Source organism: Carcharodon carcharias, chromosome 16 (genome assembly GCF_017639515.1).
Source record: "Carcharodon carcharias isolate sCarCar2 chromosome 16, sCarCar2.pri, whole genome shotgun sequence".
Taxonomy (NCBI): domain Eukaryota; kingdom Metazoa; phylum Chordata; class Chondrichthyes; order Lamniformes; family Lamnidae; genus Carcharodon; species Carcharodon carcharias.
This window is the reverse complement of record NC_054482.1, coordinates 10894536-10905799: the sequence shown is the minus strand read 5'-3', so window position 1 is coordinate 10905799 and position 11264 is coordinate 10894536. Positions and strand designations below refer to the sequence as shown.

At 36.6% G+C, this 11264-nt stretch overlaps 1 protein-coding gene across 1 annotated transcript in view; it reads right to left on the bottom strand.

The window, feature by feature from the left end:
* Nucleotides 1–1074: 1074 nt before the first annotated feature.
* yipf1 (Yip1 domain family, member 1) overlaps nt 1075–11264 on the bottom strand; it is a 12720-nt gene continuing 2530 nt past the window's right edge. The window contains exons 3-10 of the mRNA XM_041208212.1: nt 10114–10277; nt 9004–9084; nt 8252–8339; nt 7015–7131; nt 5902–6068; nt 4652–4834; nt 3226–3335; nt 1075–1567 (exon numbers count right to left, since the gene is read on the bottom strand). Of these exons, the coding sequence (XP_041064146.1) occupies nt 3234–3335; nt 4652–4834; nt 5902–6068; nt 7015–7131; nt 8252–8339; nt 9004–9084; nt 10114–10277 (902 nt within the window). The 3' untranslated portion in view covers nt 1075–1567; nt 3226–3233. The remainder of the gene's footprint in view (nt 1568–3225; nt 3336–4651; nt 4835–5901; nt 6069–7014; nt 7132–8251; nt 8340–9003; nt 9085–10113; nt 10278–11264) is intronic.

Here is an 11264-nt window from a genome sequence, read left to right as displayed (position 1 = left end):
AAGACGCTCTTTGGTCTGCCCAAAACTTGTTGGTCTTCCAGTGCAAAGAGTTGCCCCCGACCAAGTGTTGCAGACTGGCACATTCCAAGGTCCAGGGAACATTGTGCTGAGGTGCTGGGTCCCTAGTGCTGAGGGACGCACTAAAGCTTGGGGCAGCCACAGCAAAGGCGCAATGGGGAAAGGTCGCTGTCTAAGACCTTTCTGCCATAGTGCACCGAGGGGCTGGGAAAGGTATAGACCCCTCGGGCTGTACGGTTCACAATAAATGTGTGCATTGAATACTAATTGTATTACAATTGTATTGAAGCACCTCAGAGTGCAACATGATGTATGTTGGTAACTCCAATACCATTGCAATGTCTGACTGTCTGTAATGACCATATTGAAATGACTGTCATATTCATTGATTGTATTGAAGCACCTTGTGATCCATGTGCAAAAGTTGAATATGATTGCACTTTTTGTGATGGCGATTTAGAAATGATTTGCAATGTTCTTTCAGATATTTTACGAATAAAGTATATTTTTCAAAAAAAAATATTTTGCTTCAGTACTTACCAGGAAGATAGAACAGGTAGACATAATATTGAATGATGAGATGAGCAATTAGGTATATTTAAAATAAAAAGATGTATTGAATAAACTTAACAAACTCAAAGGGGATAACACCCCTAATCCAGATTGACTGCATCTACACATTTTGAAATAACCTAGGGAAGAGGTGACAGAGGCATTACTACACATACTTAATGATTCGTTCGAAAAAGGTGTAGTGCCAGGGGACTGACGGATAGCATTAGTGGTAGGAAAATAATGGAATTCCTATTAAAAGAGAGAATAGAAGAACATTTCGAAACTGGAGAGGATCTATTATCTACTGGACAATGTTTGAATCTATGAAATGTTGCTTGATTCTTCGTTTCTTCCAGATCTGGGCAATGTTTCAGAAGCATGTAATGGTTTAATCACCACAATGTTATATGTGTAGTTTTTCTATTTATTTGCCCAGGATGTGCTTACATATATCTGAATTTTGTTCTTGAAATTTACCCCTGTATGAAATTCTACACAAAATCATGAAACATAACAATAAATTTAATCTACTTAATGTACATGTGTGAAGATGAACATTGTCTTTTTGGATAAAGTTCAGCTTTTCAAAAACATGTAGTAATTTGCTAATATATGCATTTAGCACAACTAAGTGAATCTCCACATTAATAGTCAATAATAGAGTATTTGGTTTCTTTGTTAAGAAAGACAATAATCAAATTAGGTTTTACCAAATTAATTTGTGGAGTCTCAGAAAAATATTTACAGTCTGTAACAAGTGCATCTTTCTTAAGACCATGGAAAAGTAGAACAGATAATGAAAGCAGCCGCAATGTAAGAATAATCCCAAAACTTAATTTAGAGTTTAGTCAGTTTGAAGCTCTGCAACAGTCAAGTGTCCTGGTGTTCTGTTGAACATACTTATTTGAAGTTTTTCTTTAATTATGTAACCCAAGTTACATTGATTGGGAAGTCTCTTCAGGCTAAACAATTACCAAGACATCGGTGAAAAAATCTGTAAGCAAACACAGGGAGTTTGTCACAAAGGATGCAGAGAGCTGACTTTTGAAATTTTCAAGATTATGAATGAATTGCTAAAATACTGAAGCAAGCACATTTTCACCATGGTGAACTGGGTTCAGTTCAGCATTTTGGAAGTTTGGAGCAAGAAACATCTTGCAAGTTAAGTAGTCAGAGATACTTTTATTTCTATACAAAGGATAACAGACTTGTAGCATAAGTTAGCAGATGTGGCCATTGAAACTTACTGTATAAATGGTAAAAATAGTTTAGGTTAAGAGACATTTAGATATGTTTCTGCAGAGAAATGCAATCCAGGAATTATGGTGAGGAATTAGGAAGTGGAATTGCTATCAATCGAAATGGATGAGTTTATTCGGACAAATGGCTTTCTCTGTTTCTGAAAATTCTGATATCACATCATAATAAGATTATTTAAATACCAACGTTTTCTCATTTTCAAACATCCTAGCTTAAAATTTGACAAAAGAGGGTAAAAAGGTTTTGCAATGAGATCATCAAATGAAAGCTTCACTGATGGGAGAATTCATTGTATATAGTGAAACAGAACCAATTACTAAGCTTCCCTATTCTCCTGGTGTATCATTGTCTCACCAAAAACTGTTGAGTAACTGCTGCTGAAGAGGCACAGGTAACTTTTATACAAGTACAAAGAATAAAGAACATACAGGGGACTATATTTTATAAAATAAACTTTATTAATTTTCATAACTTCTGACCAAATCAAAAAACCTGGTTGTTGAGTTTCTAATCTAAGAACCTGTAGATTTTAAAATCTTTCTCTCCACTCCTCACATTAGATCCAAGAGTCTTGAAACTCAGCAAAACTTTGCGTATGCACTCATGAAGCAATTATGACAGTTTAATTTAACAATCTCAAAAGAAAAAGAAGATAACTTTTGAGAAGTTACATTTTTTTAAAAATTGGAAACACAGGTCAGTTTTAGAAGGTAGACATGTTGCATGTGTAGACAGTCAACTGAATGGAGTTTAAACAATCATATCAAATCTTAGTTTCAAATTTTCTCCTCTCCTGAAAGTGCTGGGGTAGGGTTCAATGGAGAGTTAATATGAACAAGGAGGAGGAGGCCATTTGGCCTCTCCAGCCTGCTCCGCCATTTAATAAGATCATGGCTGATCTGATAGTAACTTCAAATGTCAGCAGCTATTCCACTTTAGGGTGCATCAAAGCCAAGCCTGATCTTGATCTGGCATTCACCGATAAACATTTTCCACTGGGCATTATTGCAAAGTTATGATGGACAGAAATTCAACTGATATTTTTTTCACTCTCTAGTCCTGAAATATTGTAGCCAATTAAATAGCATCTGCTATTGTCCTGACTGAGATCAGCTAAGTCAGCATAGGCATGGGATCTTCCTCTTTTGCATGGGTCAGTAGTACATTGGGTGGCGCAGTTAATCACTGAGTCATTGGACAGCTTACTTTATTAAGATTTTTAAATTAGAAACCACCAGCCAATTTCTGGACCGTATCTAAGGCAGAAACTCAATGCAATTAAAGCTAAAACAATCACAATCAAGTTGAAATGACAGAATTACATTCCTTTGCCAATCAATCACCCAGTACCAATCCCTCTTTCCCAGGGTATAAGGCTATGGAAACACTCACCTGGCAGGTTATGTTTTCTGGGAAACCAAATTAGTCCCATTAATGGTTGCAGTGGTGGTTGTGGGGTCAGATGGAGATTTGACTTCTTCTGGAGGATCAAAGAAATAAGCCTGGGGAATAGCAACAAAACCATTTTAAAAGTCCTATAGATCTAAATATTAAAGCAAACCTTTCCCTTTTAAACATATACTGGGTGAGTTCATGTGGCCCACTAGATTTTATTATGCTTGTGTTGTAGTCAGAAAATGACAATTTCTTTGAAGTAGGTTCACTAAAACCTACATCACATTAGAAAAGAAAAAAAGACTTGCATTTATCTAGCTCCTTTCATGCCACCAGACATTTCAAATTGCTTTCCAGTTAATGAAGTATTTCTTGAACTGTAGTCAGAGTTGTAAATGCAGGAAACACAGAAGCCAATTTGCACACAGCAAGCTCCCACAAACAGCAAAATGATAATGACCATATAATATTGATATAATTCATGTTGACCAGGACACCAGGGATAAATCCCCTGCTCTTCGAAATAGGCGATGTAAAAGATCCCATGGCACTAAGACGGCAGAAGGCACCTCTAACAGTGCAGCACTCGATCAGTACTGCAGTGGAGTGTCAGTCTTGATTTTTGTGCTCAAGTCCTGCAGCAGATCTTAAAACCACAACCTTTTAGTTCGGAGGCAAGAAAGCTACCAACTGGGCCACATCTGACACCTGTTTTATGTTTTAGACAAAAACCACAAAACAAAATTATAGAAACAAAAAGATGTAAAATCTAAAAACGTGAAATGAAAATAGTAAATGTTGGAACTGCATAACAATTCAATCAGCATCTGAAAAAAATTAATAAAGGATCCCATTCAAAAACATTAGTTAGCTTTCCCTTTGAGGTGAATCTGCTGGTACAATTCCAGCATTCCCTATTTTGAACACAACATTACAAACCCTGTGCATTAGTTTCAAACCGCCACTACAAAATATGAATAGTGCTACAATTGAAGAAATCTGATCATGTGAAATTGAAGTTAAACAAACAAATTCGAAGGTTTAAAGAACCACAGCACTTCTCAAAAGATGGGATGAGACGTTGTAAATCTTCCAAAGCTGTTTGCTGCCCAGTTTATTTTGAGTGTTAATTGCTCAGTATTGGAACCAGCTTGTGTCACACTAGCTCAGTCCAAGCACTGGGAAAATATCTCTGCTGACAAGTGGAACATAGCACTCAGATGAGGTCAATGGAAAAACTTGCTGGACTTGTGGAGGTCTAAAGAAATGGATGGCGGCTGGAAATAATCCCAATTTACAATTTTACTATGTTAATGTGAAACTTAGCAAAAAAGCACTTTGCAAAACTCATCTTCAGATTTTGTAACAACTTTTCTTTTAGAAACATCAATAAACAAGTGCTTTCAGTGGAGCAACTTATTACCTTACAGCCAACTGCAAGAAGGGCATGAAGGATCAGAATGACTGCAATGGTTGCTATGGCAATTCTCTGGTTATCATCACGGACGGCTGGCCAAAAGGTCATTAACAGCACAGTGCCTGAAAGGCACATGGCCAGCACTATCGTGATCCAACGTACTATCTCGTTCGGAATAATCCACAGTACCTGCAATACACGGAGAGAAGTTATTTCCTCACACCAGAGCTATTCTGAGTCTACAATATAAATGTATTTGTTCTTCCTCTTTACAACAGTCAAGTTGATTAGATCTCTGAAAAACTGTAATTTGAGTTATAAGTTTGTGCAGTAATAACTACTGTGGATCCAGAGAGGACATCCTTGGCCTCACACCATGGAGAATCAGACGATTTGTTGCCTGGCTCAGCCTCTGCCCACATAACTCTTGCCTGTAGTTAAAATTCAGGCTCATAATCAATAAAACCATCCTGATATGCAGGCATCCTCATTAGCAACATCCCCTAGAATGACAAAATCCTAACTTGGAGTAATTCTAGAAACTATCTTTTCTCAGAAATGCATTGACATTCAAGACGTCCTTCAATCCATTATCCTCCCACTGTTGCAGCCAGCCTTCCAATTCTTCCTTTGACCTGTCCAGCTCCCCATCTCAGATTGAATATGATTTCAGAATTGTTTCAGGTTTGAGGCTGGTATCCAAATAATGATCAATTTCAGTTCGGTCTTTGCACACATGATTAAGCAGAAAGCATGGGCCAAATACCCTAAGGTTAGCCTGAGATGATGATTTTCCAAGAATATTTTAATCACCCAACTATTATTTGTTACGGAACCTACAGTCCAACATCAGGGGGCAAAGTATTTAAGTCCAATCAATCCAACTGAGTGCAGAATCATCTATCTCTGATCAGCTCATCTGCAACTCCTTCAACTGTCTGTTCACAGCCTCCCTAACAAGTAATATTTGTTTTTATAAGTAATAACTATAATCAGCTTAAATATCATAGCTGGAACCAAAGAATTCCACTATTTTACAGGACCTGAGCCCCCGATGCTAATAACCATTCTTGTCTTTCTATACTTCATTGATATTACGATTAGTGCTGCTTTGAGCTTTACTTGCTTATTCTTCCTAAGTTTCAAATGTGTTATTTCATGCAGGCTTTTCTTATTCTGTTGGCGTCAAGACTTGTCACACTATCTCCCAACTGAACTCACTCTTGCCTGGGTTATAAAAACAAAGCTATACTTACAGCAGTGGGAATGTAAATAAACAGTGAGTATCCATAGACACACACTATCTCCAGAAATGAATATGAAACGATGTTCATCACTTTGTTGTTTCTCCACATCAGAAAGCCCCAGAGAGCGAGAGGAATAAGCCAGGCATAGGTATAGATTGCTGTAGCTGCTATAGAAACTACAAAGAGATGTATTAGTTACTACAAATGTGCTATTGACTGAAATCCTTAAAAGTAGAGAAATTAAATACAATATGTTTGTAATACTGTTAGTGACTACACAATCTCAAGTTCTTATTCGAAGCTTTTACGATGTTGTGAATTTGGTCTGAAAAGGATTACATACTTTGACTAAAAAAATTACTATTCTGTGGCTGTGTCCAGTGATTGATCTGAAATGAATGTTTTCTTTAAAAAAAAAGCACAAAAATCGTTCATCACATAATAGAGATTAGATATTTTATGACTGGGGAACCCAGTTTTCATTAATCCAAAACATATTTCAAAATACATATTGGTTAAACAAAGAAAAATTAGCACTCTGATTTTCCCTATTTTTGGATAATAATTTCACCACAATAAGAGAACAATGTAATTCTGTTTCATCATAATAATAGAATTGAGGGCTTCTTGGAAGAGGAAGTTTAGAAGGGCAGAACAGTTTTAATAAATTACTAGCATTTTGTCTCATATTACTGTGGAAAAAATTAGCTGTAGAAGTTTGCAAACAGAAAAGGGCCAATAAACTAATTGCACTTGGCCTGGCTCTCAGAAAAAGCTATCCACAGCACAATTCCCCTGTCCTTACTCCATTTGCTTTCACATTTCTTTTTTCAGATATCGATTCATGTCCCTGGCGAAAGGCTCTGCCAATTCCAATTAAAATCAACCTCAGGAAAGTGCACTAACTGCTTGGGTGAGGTCGCTCCCTTGCTGTAGTAAAAAGTATTCAGTTCCTATTCAAGATGGAATGGCCGAGGTTGGTAATTTGGGGAATTGGAAGTACACAGAACTTCTCATTATTTGGTACCGTGTGTTGATATTACACACGCTGTGCCTCCTAAAGAATATTTTAAAATTAAATCATTTTTAAATATCAAAGAAGCCCAGGTATTTTTCCCTTACCTTTATGGAATTCAGGTACATAGCGATAACCACGCTGGCCATTGTGATTCAAGAAATTGGCAAGGTTGCCACTTATTGCTATTGCAAACACCAGTGTGGCACATATCCAGAAGGGGCCTAATTAAGACAAATTTCAAAAAGAAAGCTCTTATTTTCTTCTTAATACCAAATAACAGGATAACACCTTTGTACAGTCGAATGTATTTTCCAATAATTATAAATATTACAGAACGGTAATTCTCTTTACTTTTGAAACTTTCACAAACTGAATAGTCATGGATCTTCCGCCTCCTGTTATTTAATGCATACTAATTTATATAGACATTGATTCAATAATCATGGACTATAATTCTGTACAATACTTAAATACATTTTCAATATCAACATTTTCTGTTGGGAAGTTTGAGTAAAAGGCACGGCATAACAAAGAAAAATAAGTTGTAATTGAACTTATTTATTTGTCTATGATTTTCTCCTCTCCTGAGTTCATTCTTGTCTTTTACCCTCCCTACATCCTCCAGCCATACAATCTTCCAACCCTGGCCTTTTGAGCATTCGGAATTTCCTTCGCCCCTATATTGGCAGCCAGGCCTTCAGCCACCTGGGCCCCAAGTTCTGTAATTCCTCCCCCAAGCCTCTCCACTTCTCCTCCTTTAAAAACCTGCTTAAAATCTAGCCTGTTGACTAAGCTTTTGGTCACCTGTCCTAATGACTTCTTCTTTGGCTTGGTATCAATCTTTGTCTGGTTATGCTCCTGTGAAATATCTTGATGTCAAAGATGCTATATAGTTGCAAGTTGTTGTTATCCAGCAACAACTTAATAAAGGCAACTCTAGGACCTCTGCTGTTGCCCCCTAACTGAGCTCAGCAAATTTGGAAATGGCCAGACTCAATCTAGAACCTTCCTGCTCTACATCGTTTGGTTCTGCACCTTTGACTGCAGTCACCTAATCAAACATTGGGACTCTCAGCTACATTTTCAACTCGACAAGTGCAGTAACATTTTTGCATCCAGATTTAAATTTTATTTCCAGAAAATACACCAAATTGAGATTTATTGGGCCGAAATATTTTCTATGTTTTTATTCAGTATTAGAAAATTCTGCTTACATATTGTGTATGAGAGAGAGATAGGATAGATTTGTTTTGAAAGTAGAAATAGGGCATTGAGTAGTCATGTAGTTTACTTTAAAACAAACAATTCTTTTCTAATAACCATTACAAATCACACACTTACCATAAAGATCTGGATTACTGCGGATATACAACCTCACAAAATTTTTGCCAGGCAGTGGTAAAAGGGAACCTTTTATTCTGTCCAACACCTATTATGCAGAAATAAGATGACAAATTCTTCTAATTCAAACATTATTGCTATGTCAATGCTTCAACCCTACTAAATATGTTGTTAATGAGAGGTCTAAAATAAATTTAAGCTGACCACTAGTTACTGCTGAGTTAGCTGATTTCAGGCACAGTGGCAGTTGACGCATCACATTTGAGCTTAGTACAATAAAAACAAAATGCTGGAAAAGCTCAGCAGGTCTGGCAGCATCTGTGGAGAGAGAAACAGAGTTAACGTTTTGAGTCCGTATGGCTCTTCTTCAGAGATTTCCAGCAATCCGCAGTATTTTGCTTTTATATTTGAACATAGTGCCCTATGCAGGCCTGGGGAAACAAATAAGCAAAGATTTCCTTTCCAGATCACTGCCTGCTTGAATGTGAATGATCAGACTGACGCCCACCACAATGCAACGATCTGTTACCACTCACTGCCGAGAGTGACACACGACGATGGTCATTTCGATAACGTATCAGAAGGTTGCTAGCACAGTAGAACCAAACCACAATACAAATCAGTGCTTACGTGGGGAGGATGGGAGAAAAGGGAGAGAGAACTAAAATAAAATCACATGCTAGTTAAAGTGCTCCCATTTTTATTATTAAAGATGACATAATGCCTGGTGGAGAACTAAACTCTGTGCCTACCTGGTAGGTGTCCACATCAAAAAATGTTTGATAATAATCGAATGTCCAAAAGGGAGCACTCTTCTTTTGTCCTGCCAGCAACTGCGAAGAAAAAAAATGTAATGGCAAATTGGGTTACAAAGATTCGAATAAATTATAATCAGCTATTCTTTACAACAAAAAAAATCAGACAATTCAGTTCTGGGAAATGCCATTTTTTCCCAGGAAGCACAAATCGAGGAGCTATTAGCCAGAAACACAGCTGGTCAGAATTCAAATTAAATTTACAATTAATAGCAATCAACAATATAATGGTTCTTCTTTCTGGATAAATAAAAAAGAAAACAAACCACTTTTCATTTCTAATGTAACATTACAAGTAAGGGAATCAACAACCAGATGGAAGGACAAACTGATTGAAGACCAATGGAGCAGGCGGCTGAAAGGATAATTGGATGCATTTCTGGAGCTAAACTGCAGTCAGGGTTTTCATGTTAAAATATTCAGGTGGGTTGATCAGTGGAAAAGATTTGGGTTGTTAGATCTAATATACTTTTCCTGTTCCTAAAATTCAAATGTTTTTCTTTTACAGACATTAAGAATGTAATAATTTTATATTTTGGGATACACAACATAAATATACCTTTTGTACATTTGCCATCATAAAGTTGCTCATAAAGTTGTTCTGAAGAAGAGTCATACAGATTTGAAATGTTAATATTATCTCTGTTTTCCTCCCCATTAGATGCTGCCAGACATGCTGAGTTTTTCCAGCATTTTCTGTTTTTATTTCAGATTTCCAGCATCTACAGTATTTTGCTTTTATCTTAGTGTTTAATATACTGTCACTTCTCTTCTAGGAGTGCCTACCTTGAAGAAGTACTGCTCTTCTCTCCAACAGGATTTCTGTTTATCTCTTTCACCCTGTTCCAGCCCCTCTTAAACAGTATAAAATCAATCACATTTCTACTTCTCTTTAGCTCTAAAGAAGAGTAATACAGACTTGAAACATTAACTCTGTTCTCTCTCTCTTCACAGATGCTGCCAGACCTGCTGAGTTTATCCAGCATTTTCTGTTTTTATTTCAGATTTCCAGCATCTGCAGCATTTTGATTTTATAAAGTTGCTCACCTCTGCTTTATCAGAGTCTTCATTCCCCAGCAAATCTTCATCCTCATCTCTTCCCATCTCTCCTGGTGGGCCTCTCTGATTTTTAGGTTTATCATTGGTGTCCGTGATGCTTATTGTGGTGGCATCGGGATTTGCTGCCAGCAAGTTTGTGGCATCATCAAACTCTATTATACAACATATAAAAGAGCAAAAGAATATCAAAATATTATAAACCATTTGGAAAATTAGACTATGATAAATACATTATATAAATGCAAGTTGTTGTTATAAATTAATGAAGCAAGTTATCTTAATGTGGAATTTGGCACTCCAAAAAAAATACTGAATTAATGCAGGGTGCTAATAATGAATTAATTCTTATCTTTGCTGTCACTGTTCCCTTCCCTAGAACCAATAGCCAGCTTTCACACATTTCACTAGCAGCTTTCAAAGCACTATGCACTTATCAACAATAAAGTTAAGAAACTAAAGTTTCCAATATTTGAACTAAAAATAGGGTTTCATTTGCTATCGCATCTAAATATTATAAATCAGAGAGGCCCACCAAGCGAGATGGGAAGAGATGAGGACGAAGCATTTGTAAAGAATATCAGTTCTTCAAAAGCTAGATGGGGCAGAAAACAGCAGATTGGAAATTAATTAGATTATGACCCGAATGCTGGTCAAAAATGAGGTGAGCAAGTACCCAATGAAATGGGTAATGGATTTCCAGTTGCCCCAAATATTATGTGAGCATCCCAAAAATCATGTCCGAAACACTCAATAAATCAGAGGGAAGAAAATGAATAATAGGTAAAGAAATTAAAAATGGCAGATGGATTTGAATGGCACGCCATCAGTGGTGGGAAGCCTGCAGCTACAGCATGACAGGTGGATAGGTTTTATCCATAATAAAAATTGCTTTTCCTATTAGAAATATTTATATATCAATTTATATTATAAATGTTGACATAAAAATTATTACTGAAGAATTGTGATAACGAAGTAAATTTTGTACAGAGGTAGATGTGTATAATGGAACATTTGGATTTGTTCTTTGTACAGCACTTCAGCACACTCAATTAATTCAGAAGTGTTAAAAAACAATGAGGAGGTTGATAATTTTGATCCAGACAATCTTTTCATCTTGAAGATTTCAATAGGAGCTTTAT